General features: G+C 39.0%; 1 protein-coding gene across 1 annotated transcript in view; it reads right to left on the reverse strand.

Annotated features, from left to right (window-relative positions):
* The window catches only part of PTPRR (protein tyrosine phosphatase receptor type R), a 245,577-nt gene that overhangs the window by 12,009 nt on the left and 212,307 nt on the right, over positions 1-21,261 (reverse strand). The window contains exons 11-13 of the mRNA XM_030323227.2: positions 13,410-13,520; positions 11,220-11,377; positions 6,508-6,621 (exon numbers count right to left, since the gene is read on the reverse strand). Of these exons, the coding sequence (XP_030179087.1) occupies positions 6,508-6,621; positions 11,220-11,377; positions 13,410-13,520 (383 nt within the window). The remainder of the gene's footprint in view (positions 1-6,507; positions 6,622-11,219; positions 11,378-13,409; positions 13,521-21,261) is intronic.

Here is a 21,261-nt window from a genome sequence, read left to right on the forward strand (position 1 = left end):
TTGATCATGCTCAGTGCTGAAACTCTTATCATCCATGGAAAAAGCCCATTTGAAGTATCTAAATCACTGCCTTTCTTCTTGGCTGTTGGCCGTGCCCTGGACTTCCCATAAGTGGTGGGGGGTAAACTATTAAAAATAGATGCACAGTGCACAGTCTTGGATCACTAGTGGGTAGAGGTCATTGTTAAAGGGAGTATGAAAGCAAAGGGAAAGTCCTGTGGAGCTTGCATGCTGCAGTGCATAAAATATCAGCCCCTTGATATATTGGCTCTGTCTTTTGTAGCCCTTATTATACTCAGCTGGGTGCTCTTTTTTAATGGTCCCCACCCACGGCTCAAATCCCTATGCCATTCCCTGTCTTCTCTTCACCACCAAACTTCTTGAAAGAACAGTTCATATTTATTATTTACAACTTCTTTCGGTCCCATTTAGATAGGCTTTGAGGAAAGTTTTGTTTGGTCAAATTAAATATGAAAGAGAGCTTAAAGGAAGTTAAATGGGTTTCTGTGCTGGGGGACTTTCCAGATTCTTCAATGTTTTAATACTTACTGTGAATATCCATGTGGGGAGGGCTTCTAAGAAATAGAGTATATAGCTCACAATTAATTGAGAGCCTATTTTATTTTATTTATTTATTTTTGCCTGCATACACTCTAAGAGGATCTGGCACTTGGCAGGCTCTCATAGTTTAATTAGGAATTAAACTGTGCCCTGAGAAACACAGTCTGGGAAAGTCTGTTAAGGAATCCATCTTTCTATGCCTAAGTACCTGATGCATGTACAGTAGAAGGTGTTTAGTAAATGTTTGTTGAATGAATGATACATGATTCAGGAGCACTAAAAAGAGAGCACCCAAGGTCTCTGCTTAGAGACCATTCCAGTGGACACAGGATTTAGGCCTGTCTACATTCATTCTAAAAATATCCCACCACAGGGTCAATTTCATGGGCTCGTGACCTGCTGGGTCACACGAGCCCCTTCCCCGTGTTGAGAAGGACCTTGCACTTGGGTTAATGCTCTGCTGTCACCATCTTGAAATATTTAATATTTTTTTTTAAAAAGAAGCCTCACATTTTCATACTGCGCTTGGCCCTGGTAGCTGCTCTTGCCCAAGGAATCCCTTGTAAGCTCTTTTGCTTCCCCTCCATGCCCCTCACTTTCCCAGTACCCACGGCTCTCTACTAGTCTTCTCCACTGCAGGGAGTACCCAGCTTCTGGGGCCCTCTCTTCAATTCACTTTCATCAAAACTAAGTTCTGAATGTATTCCTAATGCATGGAGTTATGTTCTCTCTAGCTACCTTACTCTAGCTGGAAAGGACAGATCACATTGTTTAGACTGAAGGGTCTAGCTGACAGGTCATGATCTCACAGTTCATTGGATTAAGTCCCACATCGAGCTCTGCACTGACAGTGCGGAGTCTACTTGGGAATCCCTCTCTCACCCACTCTCTCTGCCCTTCCCCTGTTTGCACTCTCTCTCCCACTCAAAATAAATAAGTAAATATTTTTTTTAAAAAAAGGTTAATAACTGAGAAAGCATAAGGTGTCACTCTCACCTTCTCCTCCACATTCAATGAACTTTAAAAAAGAATGATTCTTTTAACCAAAGATTGGTTCTCTAATAGTGATATTTCAGACATTCACCATACACAGATATTTTAGGTATCCTCCATAGACAGACATTTTGGGATGAGGCAACTTTCCTATGTTCCTTAAATTATATTCTTAAGGCAACTGCTGACAATATCACTCTATCTCTTCATGAAACAGCTCTCATTCATACTAGACCTTGTTTTAAAAATTATGGTACCACTGCATTTTTTTAATTGGCAAAGCATTATCAAACAGGTATGCTTCTTGTCAAGCAGTTTTACAATAAACATATTCCAAAAGACTGTTTACTTTCATCTACAATGGTCATGCCTTTTGAGTTAGAAATCAGAAGTCCTAGATTCCAAAGAGGTCTATTTCTCCAGTCTTTTAACTACATGATCTTGGGCAAGTTACTTGATGTCTTGAATTCTTTGTTTCTTTATTGAACAAAGCAGGGCCGAGGAATACTTCTTTTCCTACTTTTGGGTTCATTTTGGGAGTTAAATGAGACATGTAAGACATGTGTTTTGAAGGCCATGGTGGAGAGGCCACGATTAAAAACTTCCAAGTGTCAATAGTGCATTCTGGAATGTCTGAAGACAGTTTCAGGACTGAAGGCAAAGGTGGCCACAGAACCTAGGGTTGGGGATAAGGTTTGAAGAACTGATGAATGACAAGCCACAGGAGTAGAAAGGTGGGTGTTTGGATCTTCTGGGGCCAGTTTTTCTTTTACTGGCGTATGAGTTAATGATATGGTCAATGGCAGCAATCACCTTCAAACTGGAATTTTATTTTACTTATTAAAAAAATAAGTTTATTTATTTATTGAGAGAGAGAGAGAGAGAGAGAGGGAGCGAGCAGAGGAGGGGCAGAGAAAGAGGAAGAGAGTGAATCCCAAGCTGGACAGAGGTGTAGAGTCAGGCACGGGGCTCAAACTCACAAACCGTGAGATCATGACCTGAGCCAAAATCTAGAGTCAGATGCTTAACCGACTGAGTCACCCCGGCACCCTACAAACTGGAATTTTAAAGATGAAGTGTGGCAGGAAAAAACAATTGAAAACTGAAGCAAGTGGCAAGAAGCCTGGGGGAAAAGAAGTTGGATGCGGTGAAGGAAAGGAGGCAGTTTTTTTGTCTTGCTTTTCATAATAACTAGGGGATTGCATAGCAGAAGGAAGAGAAGAAAAAGAAAATCTGTTTAGATCCTGTGAAGGAAGGCAGGCAAAGGAAAGGCGTTTCGAGGAAGGTTTTAAAGAAAGGATCCATTTCATAAACCACAGAAGCAGCTGCTCAGAAAGAATGTGTATAGAAGAGATGTTGATTAATGAATCTGTTAAAATGATTTCCAGATACATACTGGCAGGAATTCAAATGCAGGGGGCAGGGAGCCTTCGGATCAGCAGAGAAGCTTTGATATGTTTTGGAGATCCTATCAGCAATTAAAAGACAAGCCTTGTGGGGAGACCTTGGTGGTGATGGAAGGCCAAGGCTAAAATTTCTGACCGTTTGCTTTAGGAAGGAAGGGACCGATAGAGGAGGCATTGTGATATGGTTTAAAAAATGTACTTGTGATTCCATTCAAAGCTAGAGGACTATTGGGTAGATTTGACAGGGCAATGTGACTGGGAAATAGAAATCAAGGTGGAGGTCAGGCTACAAAAGCAGGTTGAGGAGGTGGGAGATGGGAAGGTGAAGAGCCAAGATTTAAGAATAACAAAAGCCTCCAAAATGAGCAAACTAAACCCAAGGCGTTGTTCTAAAAAGGGTTCAGAGAGAGTGTTGGAGATCAGCTCTGTTCAGAGTCAGCCTGGATCCATGTGGGGATCTGGCGTTTATGGAATTTTGGCACTAGCTGGCAAGAGAGCAGGGTACAGGGGTTTGAACTGGAGTCCTTGAGGGATCTGGGGTCCCCAGCAGTAGGAGGCTTGTTTACGGAAGCACAAAGCAGGAGAGATCAAGGTCACCGTGGGAACAGCTCCAGGCTGACTCGGTGCTATTCCCTACCCTCTGACGCAGGCCCCACTTCTGGGTGAAGGTAGGTTCCAGAGTCTGGAGTGAAAAACTGGACCCTATTCCAGCTGGACAGGCAGTACTAGATGGAAGGAGACTAAGATAGCAATTGTAAGAGAAGCAGGAGACATCAGTGGAGCTGATTTTATGTAAAGAAAGAAAATATTTTTGGAAGCAGTTATATGTGGGGTATGGAAAGGGAGGAAGTGGGAGGGGTAGAGAGAGCGTTAGAAACATAGGCTAAATGTTCTACCAAGTGCGTCATGGATGTAATCTCATCTTTATACTACCGCAGCCCTGTGAGGCATATATTGTTACTTTCAGTCTATAGATGCACCTTCAGGTTTCTCGCTATATATATTGATAACAACAGTGGCTAAACGTGATTGCATGTTTATTATGTGCCAGGAACTTATAATCTTTTCTTTTAAATAATTTTATTAAAAATTTTTTTAATGTTTATGTATTTTTGAGAGAGAGAGACAGAGAGAGAGAGAGAGAGACAGAGAGAGAGAAAGGGTGAGCAGGGGAGGGGGAGAGACAGAGGGAGACACAGGCTCCAAAGCAGGTTCCAGGCTCTGAGCTGTCAGCACAGAGCCCAATGTGGGGCTTGAACCCATGAGACATGAGATCATGACCTGAGCTGAAGTTCGATGCTTAACCGACTGAGCCACCCAGGCTCCCCAGGAACCTACAATCTTACTCTTACTCCTTACAACAACAAGAGCATGTGGCTAGAAGTATAACTTCCATTTTCCAGATGAGAGACCCCAGACAAGGGAAGGTCTCACAACTTGCCTAAAGCCACACAACCAGAAAATGGGAGCAGTCATAATGCAAACCCAGGCAATCAGTTTCCAGAGTCCAGAATTTTAACCATTGTAATGAACAGCCTCTATTAAGCCAGGCAAAATTGAAAGAAAAAGAGAGGGAAGATACACCTACAAGGATTTGAAGCTATTATTCAAGAAGAGATAAGAACAATAATAGGGACGGGGAAGGAAAACCTCATCTGGACAGAGGGATCTGAATGCTTAATTTTTAGAGATAGGCTGTATTGATAATTTTAATAATAATGAAGATAATAATAACAGTTCACATTTATTGAAGGTTTACTATGAGACAGATCCTACTTTAAATAATACATATATCTGAATTTTTAGAACAATCTTTTGTATCTTTTATTGAAATCCAAGGACCTGGGACATAGTAGGTGCTCAATAAATATTTGTTGAATGAATCTTGGGAGGTAACTGCACTTTTAGGAGGACACAGGGCTCAAGTCCAAGAGACCTTTCTCCCATGGCCCTCTTGTTTTCTTACTTCACAACATTTATCTCTGTCTGAAATTATCCCATTCATTTCTTTCCTTTTTTTAATTATCTGTCTGTCTGTCTGTCTCTCTTTGCATTAGAATGTAAACTCTAGGAAAGCAAAGCTTCACTCATCTTGTTGAGTCCTCTACGTGTAGCATCTGGAATGATGCCTTGGGCATAGGAGGTAATTAATAAATATTTGCCGCATGAATGAAAGAAGAGAATGCAGTATTTCAGCCTTGCAGAACAACTCATTTCCACAATAGTACACTGACTTGCAGAGCAGAGAGGCTGGCTATCCATCTGCTGGTACAGCATCTTTTTCTGTGCCTGTTCTCAAAGAGCATCTGTGTACTTTCTCCATCACTGGCTCAACTCTGGACCTAAATTTAAGCCTACCCGGGTAGGCTTAGTTGTGGAGCAAGGAAGAAGAGACCTTTCTTGTTTGTTTTGTTTTCAACACAGATAAACACAGATCATCACAAAGGTGATCAAATCATCTCCATATAAAAACAACTCACCCACCTCACACCCATTAAGATGGCTACCAAAAAAAAAAAAAAAAAAAAAAAAACAACCAACCAACCAACCAAACAAAAAATAAAATAGAAAGTCACAAGCATTGGCAAAGGTGTATAGAAGTTGGAACAACTGTACTTTTGGTAGGAATATAAATGGTGTAACCACTGTGGAAAACAGTATGGCAGTTTCTCAAAAGATTAAAAATAGAATTACTGTATGATCCAACAATCTCATTTCTGGGTATATATCTAAAAGAATCTCTACAACGACTTGTACACCCATGTTCATAGCAGCATTATTCACAATAGCCAAAAGGTGGGAGCCACCAAGTATCCATTGATGGATGAATGGATAAACCATATACAGTGTATACATAAAATGGAATGTTATTCAGCCTGAAAAAGTAAGAAAATTCTATCACATGCCACAACATCGATAAATCTTGAGGACATTACACTAAGTAAAATACCAAGGGCCGGGGGCAGGAGGGAACAGGAAGCTGCTGTTTAATGAGTACAGAGTTTTTGCCAGATGGAAAGAGTTCTGTAAATTGGAGGCACAATAATGTGAATATACTCAACACCATTAAACTGTACTGTTAAAAATGGTTAAGATGATACATTTTGTTATCTACATTTTTTCACATTAAAAAAAGTAGACTGAGAAAAAAGATGATTTTTGGTAGTATGACACGCCTCATTTTAAACAATCAAGATCCTAAGGTGAACGACCCAGTTAAGCCAAATGGAAATGCAGAGTAAATAGAAGGGAACAAGGGTGTAAGACAGAGAGGGAACAGCTACACCATAGATACCTGTGTTAGAGATGAGGAAGGATTAAGCATAAGCTTTTAGTTTTGTGTTCTTGATGGTCGGTGCTGCAAATAACACTTTCCTTGATGGCTTTTTAATGTAAGATATATGTAAGCGTCTTACACAGGTCTCTACAGAGATTTAAGACTTTGGAGCTTGTGATGTTTACTAAGTCAGACTGATGGGATGAGGTTGTGGCTGATAACGCTATGTGTGAAGTGACATCTCTGTTGCACAGTCCAGCGGACACTTACCTGTCTACACGAAGCTGGCAGACAATGCTTAGTGCGTCGACAACTCCTTCTTCTTTCAACTGTCGACAGCCAATGGATGTGGCAATAAAACACCCCGTTCTACCTATCCCTGCGCTGAAAAGACAAAGAGTAAAAAGGTGGATGCAAAGGAGAAACGATTAAATATATTCTATTATTCATTTATCTAAATTTAATTCCAATATAATATTAGTCTCAGGGGTACAAGATAATGATTCAACACTTCCATACATCACCCAGTGGTCATCACAACAAGTGCCCTCCTTGAGCCCCATCACCTATTTCACCCATCCCCCCACTCTCCTCCCCAAGATAAAAGACATTCTTTTAAAAGGGTGTTTAAATCTGAAATGGGCAGCCAGGGTTAGTAAAAACAGCGACAGCAGCTCTCAGGCTGACATTACTAACCTGGCCTAGTGCAGTGATCATTGAGTTATGAGTGTGGGCTGGAAGGAGAATAGTGAAAAAGGCATTGTAATTATTCTACAAAGAATAATTAGGACCTAAATTTAAGTAAGGTATAGGCACTAGAAAGGAGGAGAAAGACTTAGACACATCACAGATGTGAATCTAGGGGATCAAAAGAAAGGAAGCGACAATGAGACAAAGGGAGAATTCTAGAAGAAGGGATGATGTGGGGGTGGTGAGGAGTTCGGTCTTGGATAGACTGATGTTGAAGATTCTAGTGAAGAACTGAAGATTCAATTCAGTTTGAGAGAAGCCTGTGGTCAGAGGCACATATTTCTGAGTCATTTATGTCCAGGTGATAGTTGAATAAAAACACCATCTGTCCAGGAGGGCTTGCCCCATTCATCTGCCTTAGATGGTAAATTATCAACCTAATAAGCCCTTTAACTCTCTTTCCATATTCCTCCTCTCTCTCCCTCTCCCGCCCTCCTCAGCAATTTCTACCACTAATAGTCTTTATGCAAATTTCTCTCAAATTTACATCTAAATTCCCTAAGTTTCTCCTAAACTCTAGATTAGCATTCCATTTTTTAGCTGGAACTCTTGATGTTACTATTTTGCACTGGCTTTAGTTCAATGTATCTAAATTCAATGTATCTAAAACAGAATTAATTATCTTTTCCCTCAATGGCATTACCAGTTAGCCACAAGTTTTCCAGCCTAGAAATCTTGGAGCCATCTCCAACATCTCTCCTCTCTCACCTCCCACATCCAATCTGTTACCAATTCTTATATTTTCCACCTCTACTGAAGCTTTTGGGACCCATGCTTTCCTTTCTATAAACTGTGCTCACGTTTTCGACACCTCCTTACTTCATGGTTAGCAATGATCTCATTATGGTTGCCAAGTCTTGAGTCTCTTCCTGGACTAATTCACGATACACACAGCTGCTAGGTTCATCTTTCTAAAAGGGGAATCTGAGCATATTACTCTCTACTCAAAGACTGTAGATGCCTTCCAGTAGTTACAGATAACATCTCAGCTCCCTACCATGGAATTTGTGAACTTGCACAATATGAAAGTGGCTAACTTTCAAGCTTTAGGTCTTTTTACTCTTCTCTTTGTACCTTTTGTGCCATTTTTTTTTTCATTTACATGAGTCCTTGCAAAAAAAATGGCTTTTATTTTTCATTTTTTCTCTCTGTGTTAATGATATTCCTTTGGTCAGAAATGCCCTCTTTACCACCCTTTAAAACCACACACGTTGGTTATTTTTTAAGTTCTTGTTCAACATTACCCCAACTCTTAGAGGCTTTCTTCAGTCCTCATGTTCTGAATTAATAGTTCCCTTCCTGGCACTCAAATAGAATTTATTTCTCATATTTGGTGCTTGTTTCCTGTTGAATGTGAGTGCAGAGGAATTCATAGGTGAAGGAGGTCCCTTTTAGTTAAAGAGTCTATAAAGAGTTTGTTTCACTAAAGAGATAGGATTTGAACTGGACCCTATGAATGGAGGGCATTTTGGTTATTGTGAATCAGAATATTCCATTTACGAGAATGGAAAGAATTGCTGCAGAACAGGATATATGATGTACAATAGTAAGTAGACTAACTTGGCCTGAAAAGAAAGTTATTTTAGAGGAATAGTGGGAAACAAGACTGGGCAGACACACTGGAGCCTGATGAAGGACCGTGGGGCAAGCCCAGGGTAAAGTACAGGCTAACATACTCCCCCACTCCAGGTGGAATGTGTATGATATTCCTGGGACACTCCTAGCTACCCAAGAACAAAAGGAAAGGGGTTTAAGTGCTTGCCATGGTGATGTAGGAAACTAAGGCAAATGAAAAATTAAATTCCTTTACTGTCTATAGCCCATTGACAAGTCCTTGAAACCAGCAGAGTGACCTCCCTCTAGGAGTTCAGCTGCCTCAGATGATGATACTTTGCTAGAGGCAAAAGGGAATCTTAGCTTAACATTTTCCCATCTCCCAGGATCCTGTAAGTCTCCTTCAACGCATAAAAATTCCTTTAGAAACTTCTTTTTTCTCAACTCCCCCAAGGTATATGCTGGCAATCATACCCTAAGCTTATGGCTCCCAATATACATCTGAAGAGTCTCATGACTGAGATTTTACTAAATGGTAATAAATGGAGTCTCCCTAGCAACAGCTAGCACCTCAAGATCCTGGAAACCTTGCTTCCAAAATACCTTAGAGACTTACTCTATTCCTGACCCCCTCCCAAACCAAGAGTATGTAATGAGTTACCGGTTGTGACCTCACGCAGCTCTTCTGCCCACGGGTCCTGTCCCCATGCTTTAATAAAACCAACTTTTTGCACCACAGATGTCTCAAGAATTCTTTCTTGGTCATCAGCTCTGGACCACCTCACCATCACCCCGAAACTTCATCAGAGCCTATAAATGATCTTACATGGAAAACTAAGAAGTTTGAACTTCATCCTCTAAAATAGTGATGCTTTGTGTTTTGTTTTGTTTTGTTTTGTTTTGTTTTTGAGAATTTGATAAAAACTATGGACTTTCATTCCCCAGAAAAACTCACATAACTTTATGTACTCCAATTTGTTAAAGTAATTTCAAAGAGTTCACTGACCCCTGTAGTTCATCCACAGATCCAGGATTAATAAAACCCAGGGTTTTAGGAACATCATGCAAGAGAAGTGGGTGAGTAGGCTGGGCTGGGGGTGGGGCATAGGGAAGTGGGGTGTGTTTGTGCAATTAGTTGGCTACTTCTAAAATACATGTATGAGGTCATTAGGGCCTGAACCTGGGTGGTTGGACAGGAAGTGATGATTATGGGAGAAGCTTTGAAGGGAAAGCCAATCTGGTGACTGATTAGATACTGAGGCTGGAGTTGAGAGAAGGGCCAAAGATAACTGTCAACATTAGATATTGAGTGCCTGGAAAAAAGCTGGTCTTATTCTTAGAAATAGTCATCAGAAGGGGAGCTGGTTTTATAGGGGAAATGGCTAGTTCATTTTAGATATCCTGAGTGTTTTATGATTTTGGGTGGGGGACAGTTCCAGCCCTAAAATATGACCAATTAGGCTGTCTTTCCTCACCCCTAAGGGAAGTTTAGGGTAAGGCCTAATGCTAGAAACTGGATAATGACTCCTTTGGATAAATAGATATATAGTAAATTTCATTCTTAATTAAACTATAAAGGCTCAAAAAAGAAGGAGACTAAAGTTATAATTTAAAATAATTAGCGGGGTGCCTGGTTGGCTCAGTTGGTTAAGCATCTGACTTTAGCTCAGGTTATGATCTCACAGTCTGTGAGTTCGAGCCCCGCATAGGAATTTGTGCTGACATCTCAGAGACTGGAGCCTGCTTCAGATTCTGTATCTCCCTCTCTCTCTGCCCCTTCCCCGCTCATGCTCTGTCTCTCTCTGTCTCAAAAATAAATAAAAACATTAAAAAAATAAAATAATTATAATTTTATTTATTAATATTATCATCAAAAGCTTTCTTGCAAGGCTTAAGAGGTTAAACAAAGCAACATAAATTATTTTGACCAAGTATAAATGGCTGGTTATAGAAATAACTTTAAAATTATTTGCTTTTGTTTGGGCACACTAAAAAGAAAGTCTGGGGAATGAGCTATCAGTTATGAGAGGAGAGCTTCAAGTTAGATGTTAGGGAAGGGAACCACCATAGACATCTGTTGCTTTTCTCGGCCTACCCCCCAATACTCCATGTTCTGGTAACAACACTTTGTTCTCCTTTTGGTGAACTACCACTTGTTCACTTCCCACTTCATAAATTTGCTTCCATCTGTTTTTTTTTTTCTTTATGAAATAACTTCAAAAATAGCTGACTGGTTTTCACCAAGTTTGACCTAATAATAAATGCTATCAAGATCCAACTCATGTATGGTTCAGTGCCATCTTGAAATAACAAAAAAGCCATTAATAATCTTGAAAAATGTGTCATTCCTAGTGTACATGAGACCGATGATACAAAAGCAATCGATGTATGTTTTGACGTAGAGGCCTGAATAAAGTCTCCTGTTCCCGGAGTCATTTATTTAGAAGTGGTGTTTTCTCTACTGTGTAATTGTTTGCCTAAATGCTCTGGGAATACTGCTTCAGTTCTGTAAAGTATCGTCCTGACCCAAACTCAAACATTGAGAAGTTAACCAATTTTAACAAATCTTTAGTTTACCAATAAAGTCACGACCAGGAAGCACAACCCAACTTCTATCTGTCTGATGACTTTACAGAGGCTAGACAGTTGCTTAGGCAGAAAGAACGGTCACCCCTTACCTGCAGTGGACGACCACGGGCCCTCGGCCCGTGGCAGCAAGTCTGTCTTCTTCTACATCCAGCATGAGCTGTAGAAGGGGCTGGGCACTGTCTGGAGTCTTGTGATCCGGCCATGAGGTGTACCAGTAATGCTTCACATGCTGGGTGTGACTTCCTTGCTGAAAATAGCAATAGCCACCAAATGCCTCATTTACTTGTGGAACTAAAAGTCATCCAAACCACAATACTGAATGCCTTCTATCACTCCCAGCTTGCTGGCAACTTACTTCTGTCTGGGTGGAAAAAAAAGATCTAGGAGATTTCTGAAGAGTACTCTTCCACCTTGAGAAAACTTTACTACAAATAGGCTGATGTCAAAGTTTGACAGTCTTGAGAAATAGATATTTAAAATAGAAAATGCGTATGAAACATATGCTAGATAGGTGTTTGTAATTTGTTATAATAAACATAAGGGTAGATGCGAAGGAAGCCAGGAGGGAATCTGAATGGACCGTGTTTCCTGTTCTTTGAACATTCTTGACAAGGGATGATAAACATATTAACTCTCATAGGAACACTTACCCTTACATTTGGCCCCTACATTTGAATTTCTACATTCATCCCAAGTTGTAGTTTCTAACAGCAGTTAGGAGTCCCGGTAATAAGGAGCTAGAAGGGGTCACTAGATGAGAGTGAGTGAGAGTCCATGCACATCATCTCAAAACCCAGTGCCTGGCTGGGGAGCTGGCACAGAGGAGGCACTCAATGAAATTCCTATCTTGAATTCCCTTCTAAAAACCCTCAGTGTAGGGGCGCCTGGGTGGCTCAGCTGGTTAAGTGTCCAACTCTTAATTTTGGCACAGTTTATGATCTCACGGTTGTGAGACCGGGCCCCTTGTCAGGCTCTGTGGTGACCGTAAAGAGCCTCCCTGGGGTTCTCTATCTTCCTCCTTCTCTGACCCTCCACTTTCTCCCCTCTCTAAAAATAAGTAAATAAACTAAAAAAAAACCAAAACCAAAACCAAAAACAAAAAAACTTTCAGTGCAGCTCAGCTTCTATACTTTCGGTGTGATGATTCTGTACCATCAAGGAGGCTCTAGGTAGGATTGAAATCTTTGAGATGATTGTTCTCTAGAAGCAAAAACAGTACCATGGCAACATTCCTCAGCATCTGCTGCCCATAATTTAAATAAGATAACTTTTCTATGACATAATCTGGTCTGGGGAAAGTCCCCATAAATTACCGTAACTCCGAGTTTGGGAAGATCTCGTCAACACTTCAGGTTTGCCTTGCCTCCTACAGCCACCCACAAGCACAGATTTTCTCTTTCAGTTTCCAGACCTTACTAAAAGCTGCTTAGACCAAAGTGACACACACACACACACACACACACACACACACAAAAGCGGGGCTGGGGAGGCACCTGGGTGTCTCAGTCGGTTAAGTGTCTGCTTTGGCTCAGGTCATGATCTCACAGTTCGTGGGTTCAAGCCCTGTGACTGGCTCTGTGCTGACAGCTCAGAGCCTGGAGTCTGCTTTGGATTCTGTGTCTTCCCTCCTCTCTGTCCCTCCCCCACTCTCATTCTGTCTCTGTCTCTCAAAAATGAATAAAGGTTAAAAAAAATAAGAAAACACCCAAACCGTGGTAAAGTCTCCAGTACAAGCCTTGAAAAGCATTCAAAATGTTAAATCAGGGATGTTTTATTTACAGAGATTAGAAGATCACAACATCCGATTTAGTGAATTTCTTGAATGCCTACTTATGTTAATTTAGTTATTCCACATACTAAGAGTAACTGACAACAAAGAAATACATGAGGGAATGATCATAATTTCTCTTTGATTTTGACATTATTAAGATTTTTTTAAAGATTATCTTTAAAAAAATTTTTTTTTAACATTTTATTTTATTCTTTGAGAGAGAGACAGCGCAAGCAGGGGAGGGACAGAGAGAGGGAAACACAGAATCCGAAGCAGGCACCAGGCTCTGAGCTGTCAGCACAGAGCCTGATACAGGGCTCCAACCCAGGAGCAGTGAGATCATGACCTGAACTGAAGTCGGATGCTCAAAGGACTGCGCCACCTGGGCGCCCAGACATTATTAAATTTTAAATTGAATCTGCAGCACTTATTGGGGTAAACAATTTCAGAGTAGAAATGTAATCCTCTCATATCATCTACTTTTTAGATAGTTATAGCTTTTTCTTACCTTTAAGACAAGGTTTCGAACGGTGTAGTTATCACATTCATTTACATTGATAACCAGAACCTCAACTTTCCCATAAATTCCTCTCTTTTCTGGCCAGTATAACACACATTTCTGGAGGAGGGGAAAAAAGAACACAACAGATATTAATGATTTCACTGGTTTTAGGGTACTTTTCATTCAAGCGCCTCAAGAGTTTTTATTTAATTAATTAAAAAAAATCAAGTATCAATTTTATAAGGCTGGAAATGTACAAAAAACCAGTGAGCTGCACATTTAAACAGGTTACTTTTATGGTATACAAATTATATCTCAATAAAATTTTAGAAGGAAAGTATCAGTTTTTACAGGTGCCTGTCAAACACTATTGCTAATAATCCCATACAAAAAAGGGCAAAATTTACCAAAACTCCACATGAAAATTGAGAACTAAATTGAGAAATTAAGGATTAAGAAATCAAGATCCAAATATTAGACTTTATCATGTGATAACTCGACATAAGAGGAATGTTCTTTCATAATGACTGAGCCAAGTCAAATTTTCCTGCTTCAAGTTCAAGTGTCTAATAAGAGTATTTGTAAAGTTTCAGATGCCACAGAATGAGATCTCTCTAGTATGTAAAGAGGACATAATGATTTTTAATACATTTATGGTACTATATCTTCCAGGATCTTTTCACATATAGGATCTATTGAAATAAATGCATAAAAAAATTATTAAAAAAATTTTTATGATGAATCCTCTTTGAAGGTTTTAATGAGTAATAATAATTATATTGCAACCACAGCAATATAATATGGTAATTAAGGTGCAGGCTTTGGAGCCAGAGAACCTGGGTCCAAATTTTGGTTTCACCTCTTATTATTAGCTGAGAATCTGTAAGAAAGATACGTAATGTCTCTGGCCTCAGTTTCCTCATCATTTAATACATTAAAAGCACTTCAGACAAAGCCAGACATACAGTAAGCATTTAAAACACTTTGTTCTTATTATGGTTGCTCTATTTTTAGGTTTTTGATCTAACTGATTCAATCATCACTTAATTATGCATTAGATAAAGCAGTAAATATTGCATTATTATGATATCCAAGCTACATTATTAAAAGAAAACTACAAAATGAGATTCAAACATACATATAGGCTCATATTATTCATTATTTTGTCTTTTAAACATCTGCAAAAAAAAAAAAACCTGTGAATTTTACTACATATTTCAATGATTAAAAATGTAAAGTGTGAATGCCGCTGTTTATTTTAAGTGCCCAGAGAAGCAATGTTCATTTTAGAAATACTGTTTAAATAGAACTTATAATTTTCTTGCAAACACACATGCACATTTATAGAGAAATTTCTTCACTTGTTGCCTTCAGTCAGGTAGACCTTTTAGTACTCAGGATACTTGTTTCTTTACATCTATGTCAAAGGCATAGGACCTTACATGAAAAAAGTTAAGAACTTACAGATTCAAAAGAGCAGCAAAAGAAAGAATCACAGATTTATAGAACTAAAGGAAAAGACATGTAAAGTATCAGAAACACATCTCGGGGATTCTTTCTTGCTAAGTAGTAGCCATTCCACGCCAGAGCCAGGATGGAAGTCAGTTGCCCTTGTGGAATCACTGTTTCTTTCATCCATGACAATAAAAACACATTTGCATCCTCTACATTCTGGTCCTTTTCCAAACAAAGTAAATCATATTCACCTCTATTTACATGCCACCCCACACCCAGGCCCCCGAAGGCAATCAGGCTGAAGGCATACTCTGGCCGACACAATGTTAATATTAAGAAAAGAAATCTTTTAAAAATAAAGCAATGTATTTTTCTCCTCATTTACTAGTGCCAAATGTCTAAAATTTCCCAGGTTTGTTAAAGAGAATGATACTAACCAATTTGCCTGGTTTCTTTCAATGAAGCTTCAATTATTTCGCTGTAAGACCCGAGCTATTGTGTATCTTAAAACCCATGCCTCCTGGACGCATCCAAGAAGAGTGACAAAGAATCTTGAAAAAGGTATTGAACAAAGCAAGAGACATTCAGCGGTCCAGCGGTCTGGTATACGTGCCCCATTGTCCACGATGAGACCTGAGCAGCAGGCCCCCTCCTTGGGAAGGTGGCTCTTGAAACCCGTAGGAAAAAGCTGCAAAACAGGAGCTCAAAGCCTGCACCCTGACTCTTAACAATACTTGAACAGCCTTGTGCACCTACTTGATAAATGGAAGCGCTGCTTGCTTCTCTCTCAAGCTTGCCGGGGCCCTCTTGAATGTTTTTCTTGACTCTTTACCAAAAATGCAATTGGCAGTCAGCTCCCAGTAGACAATGCAATGTGACTTGTTCATTCAAACAACCCTTAATTAGCATCCCATCTCCTTTCTGAGATACAATAGCTTATTTTTACACACTGAATACATTCCCCCCCACCCCCCCCTTTTAGGAGAACAGAGAAAAAGAGACCAGATAAGTGTGGGTGCTTTTTGAATATGAGGTGGGGGAGAGCTGCAAATGTAGTTGTTTAAAGAGCAAAAGTTCAGGTTCAGGTTATTTTTGTGAACAGCTTTTTAGGGTTTCTTTATTGTGGGGCTAACAATGATGTGAAAGAGGCAGAAAATGCAAGGAAGGAAAATGCTCTGTTACAGATAATACTGTGAAACCACACTAATTGTAGGTAATTCAGAAGAGCACGCTATCTCACAGAATATAACCCCAAATTATCACTATTCTTTGCTAACTGGGCTGAGCCTTTCAGTGAAATTATCTATGGATTCCAAGAATCCATTTGGAGGAAAAAGAGGTCTTCAGAGGCTCATGTGTCTCTTGTACAAACAAGTGATTAGTGAACCCTGACTATAAAGATTCTGGATATCAACCAACTCTTCATAATCAGTGGTTTACAGCAAAAGTAGAATGCAAGGCAAAGCAATGCAAATTCCTATATTTTTATGATCTTTTTTTTTTTTCTTTGACCCTCCCTCTCAATCCCACCACATTAGGGCTATTTGAGTATGAAGAGGAAGGAGGTCTAGCTAGTAATTTAGTTGCCTGGGGAGAAAAAAAAATGTATTTTTAAGTTACTTTCTTTTTAAATTCTATGCATTAAAATCAAAAAGATTTTGTTCTCTGAGCTAAAAACATGTATCATCACAAAGACAGTGGCTCTAAATAAGTAAAAAGAAGATGGTCAGGCTCATTTGGATTGCATTAGCATATGAGAGGTATAGGATATGTCAGATTGCCTACAGTTACTGTAGTTACTTTCATTCCTGGCTTTCCAACTAAATATTACCAACACAGGTGCAGCAACTTAATGTTAAAACTACCTTCACCAGCATATCACTTAATCCCTGCCACAATCATCTGAATTTGGTAGAACAGGTTTATTACTATTATTATCATTTATCATCCTACAGCAGGGGAAACTGAAGCTCGGGTATTTTGGTAGGGGGCGCTGAGAAAATTCCCTTGGGAGCTAAAACTCTCAGAGCAAACATCATTTTAAAAATTTTACTTTCTATCTCTGACATCTGCTGTCATCCAACCAACCCTACTTTACCACGGCATTAACCAGTGGCTTTCCTTCTCTCTGTGAAATAGGCTGGTGCTCATGCAACACATGGTTCTTGGGCCAGTCTCTTACTAAGCCCAGTGCCTCTCTTACTATCTGCTGAGCTTTACATGTTCACCAAGGTGTACTTACATCCAAACCTCCTTATGGTAGGTAGAGTCATTATCGAAGCCCCATCATTTAATTTTACATAGATTAATGAAACATGAAGGTGCAAAGAAAATAGGAAATAATTGTATAAGTTAAACAAGTTTTTCATTGGGAAAAAAAAAGACTCAGTAAAGAAAACTGCAGTCAAATCAGGTACAGGTGACAATTGTAAAAATTAGTGCAAAGTTTGAATCTGCGCAGGATTCTGCATTCATAAATCCTTTACAAACTTTTCTGTGTTCTCTTTCATTTAAAAAAAAAACAAACTGAAATGGGCAAGTTTGATGATGTATAAAGGGCACGATTTCCATAAGCCATATGATCTAGAACTCCAGCTTCAGACCAACACTAATAAAACAGAACAAAACAAGTCCTATAAAAAAATGAAAAATACTTAGTATGAACAAATGTACATGTCTTAAGATAAAACAAAGCATTGGAGTTTTTTGGTTGCTGTTTTTATGATTTTTCCACTGTAACTTCTTTGACTAATAGTGTCAAATAGGAGGGATTCTAATTATAGTTAGAAGCAAAGCAAGCTAAGACAATTGAATAAAACCCAGCAAAATAAAAATAAGGTACAGTTATGTTTGGAATATAAGCATGTTTGAAAGGACAGGTGAGTGATTTTGCTTGAGAGCTATCAGCTTTTGAATTGTGGGCCACCCTTAACTGCTTGGGCAGTATGAGTGTCAGACTGCTGGTCACGTAGGAAATGGTAATTAGGCTTCCCAGCGTTGATGGGCAGTGCTAGGCCAGGCTGCCTCTCTAGATATTATAATAGCTAATTTTGCTCCTCCAGGAAAGCTGAAAACTGGTCAGCAGGAGCTCCACCATTTACATGCCAGGTTGGCCTTCAACATTACCTTCCTTGACCTTCTTTGGACAGACACCCTGGTTCTGAGACTCAGTTTGCTTGTTTCTTTTTATTCTTGGTGCAGGCATACCTCTTTTTACTGAGCTTCGCTTTCTGTGCTTTGTAGATACTGCATTTTTCACAAATTGAAGATCTGTGGCAAGCCTGCTTGGCGAAAGTCTATAGGCACAATTTTTCCCAACAGCTTTGGCTTACTTCATGTCTCTGTGTCACGTTTTGGTAATTCCCACATATTCAAACTTTTTCGTTATTATTACATTTGTCATGGTGATCTGTGATCAGTGATCTTCGATGTTACTATTGCAATTGTTTTGGGGTTGCACCGACTGCACCTACCTAAGACCGTGAACTTAATGATCCATAGGTGTGCTCTGACAGTCCCACTGACTGACCATTCCCTGGCTCCTCCCTCTCCCGGGGCCTCCCTATTGGCTGAGACACAACAATATCGCAACCTACACAACAACCCTACAGTGGCCTCTAGGTGTCCAAGTGAAAGGAAGAGTCATATGTCTCTCACTTTCAATCAAAATCTATTAATGATTAAGTTTAGTGAGGAAGGTATGTCAAAAGTCGAGATAGGCTGAAAGCTACCTCTTGTGTCGGTTTGCTAAGTTGCGGATGCAAAGGAAAAGTTCTTGGAGGAAATTAAAATAGCTACATCAGTGAACACACGAATGGTACGAAGAGAAACAGCCTCTTGGTGATATGAGAATAGTGGGATTATTAAATAAGAGCTTGGCAATTACTCATTTATTTATTAGAAAGTAGAATGGTTCATGAAAATATGAAGCCTGAGAATTTCTAAAGATAACTCCACCTTCATTTTTTTCTGGAGGAAATGATTTTTGTCTCTTCCAAACAATGATGCTGAACACAATTGGAAGTTGGCACGTTTTTGGTAAACAGCATTTTCCTGGTAGTGTGAAGTTTACTGCATATTTCTTTTTAAGCCAGAATTCTCAGTATCATTTTGATCTGTGAAGCATCAAAGTTTCCTCTACAGTATTATATTTATATCATGGAGGGTCTGGACAGAAAGGAATTTTTAATTTTAATTTAATGATTAACAGTCTACTCAGATCTAGGAAATGCTGTTAACTCCAGCATGAGTTCTGGGTTGTCAGTTATTTTCTTTTATCCCTTGCTAGGTATTGCTCTACTGATTTTTGGCTTCTACTGCTGCTACTGAGAAGCCATTTGTTACTTACTCTGTTGTTAAATCATCTCCCTTAGTGTTTTTTAGTTACATAGATGTGTCTAGTTGTGGGATTATTTTTACTTATCCAGCCTAGGATTTATGGTGCTTCTCAAATCTGAGAGCTCATGTCTTTCATCACTTTTGGAATATTTCCTCCAATATTATTTCTTTTCTTATATTCTCTTTTTTCTTCTTCTAAAATATCCATTATCTATACATTGGGCATTTACATACTGTCCTCTATGTCTTAAACTCTTTTTTTTTTTAAATTTTATTTATTTATTTTTGAGAGAGACAGAGACAGAGAGAGCACAAGTAGAAGAAAGGCAGGGAAAGCAGGAGAGAGGAGGCTCCATGCTCAGGCTCCATGCTCAGCACAGAGCTCCACATGGGGCTTGAACCCACAAACTGTGAGATCATGACCCGAGCTGAATTCGAGGGTCAAACCCTTAACCTACTGAGCCACCCAGGTGCCCCTATATCTTAATCTCTCTTTTGTATTTTTGGTCATTTTGATCTTCTAGGTAATCTCCTTAGCTCTATTTTTTAATCCAATCATTATTTATTCAGCTGTGTCTAGCCTATTAAACCTAACGATGCTTTCTTTAATTTTAATATCTATATAATATTTATTTCTAGGACTGTTTGGTTTATTTTAAAATCTTCCTACCCTTTTGTGATGGTAACTTGTTCCCTTGTCAAGTTCTTAATTTTATGTTTTGTGTGCTTAATTATAAAAAAAATAGCCTATATTTATAGTTTCTTTTATTATAATTTCTTGTGGGTCTATTTTACCTATTTGTTGTTTCTTCTGATTTTTCCTTATGTTGCTTGTTTACTTGTGTTGTCTCATTATTTTGACTTGTGAGCTTCTGTTTGGCTGGGCTTTTTCTGTTGAAATTCTGTCATATAAATCCCGAGAGTGTATGCATCCATAAAGTTTTTGCCTTTGTAGAGTGCCACCGAGAGTCATCAATCCAGTATTAATTTTTATATTAATTGTTATACTTGGCATTTCCTGGTTTTCAAGTGCTGAATACTACAGAGAACCTTTTTATCTCTCCCATGAGAAGACCAGATTTAGATAGATTAATTTCCTGGTATAGTCCTATTTTGGTGGGCAGGTTTATTTTCGTGGTTCACCTTTTCACTGAAGGCACAGCTCTTGTAGGAGCTCGCTTTATGGAAGGTCTCCATTCCAACTCTTGGCTCCTGCAAGCCCAAGGCTTTGTCTCCAGGTCTTGTATTGTCATTAAAGCACAAGTAACCCATAATTCTCTGGCTTTATGCCTTTTATTCACTTTTTGCCGGCTGGGACTTTTCTTTCCCCCAAGCTCTGTTATGCATGCTATTTTTATTTTACTGTTTTATCTGTAAAACATCAAACTTTCCTCTATAGTATTATGTTTACATCATGGAGGGTCTGAACAGAACGGAATTTTTAATTTTAATACTGAGTAATGCAATCTACTCAGATTGAGGAAATGTTGCTAATTTATATTTTACATTTTATGCTATTTAAAATTTTAACCAGTATGACTAGTTTTGTAATGGGAGGTTTTTCACATTATCTGGCTTATATGTATGCAGGAATGTATATACAGATGCATATATAGAGAATGTACATTTTAAGCTTGAAAAATATTTTCCTACTAGGTAAAATAAAGGCAAAATGCCATGGATGTTAAACAACTGTGCAGGAATTATCAGCGGCCCAGTGTGTTGATAGATTGATATGGGTGACACAGCCGAGAATATTAGGGGCTGTTTTTATTATGCCACCTCTGACTTTCATATAAAATTCATAAAAATACATTTCTTTAGTAAGCTATATAGTTAATTAAGTACATAACTTCATCTATAGACCCCAAATAGACTTTTTTTCCAGGATAGATAACTTTCAGAAAAAAAAATACTTTATCTATTGTAGCAAAAATGAAAGAAGGCAACGAACTTTACAAAACTCATAAACTCCTGCGTGTAAGCCTGGATTTTCTTGATTAGCAGCCAGAATATAGTATACTCATGGGATAGAACTCACCAGAAAGGTAAAAAGGAAAGCTCA

This window comes from Lynx canadensis, chromosome B4 (genome assembly GCF_007474595.2).
Source record: "Lynx canadensis isolate LIC74 chromosome B4, mLynCan4.pri.v2, whole genome shotgun sequence".
Classification (NCBI taxonomy): Eukaryota; Metazoa; Chordata; class Mammalia; order Carnivora; family Felidae; genus Lynx; species Lynx canadensis.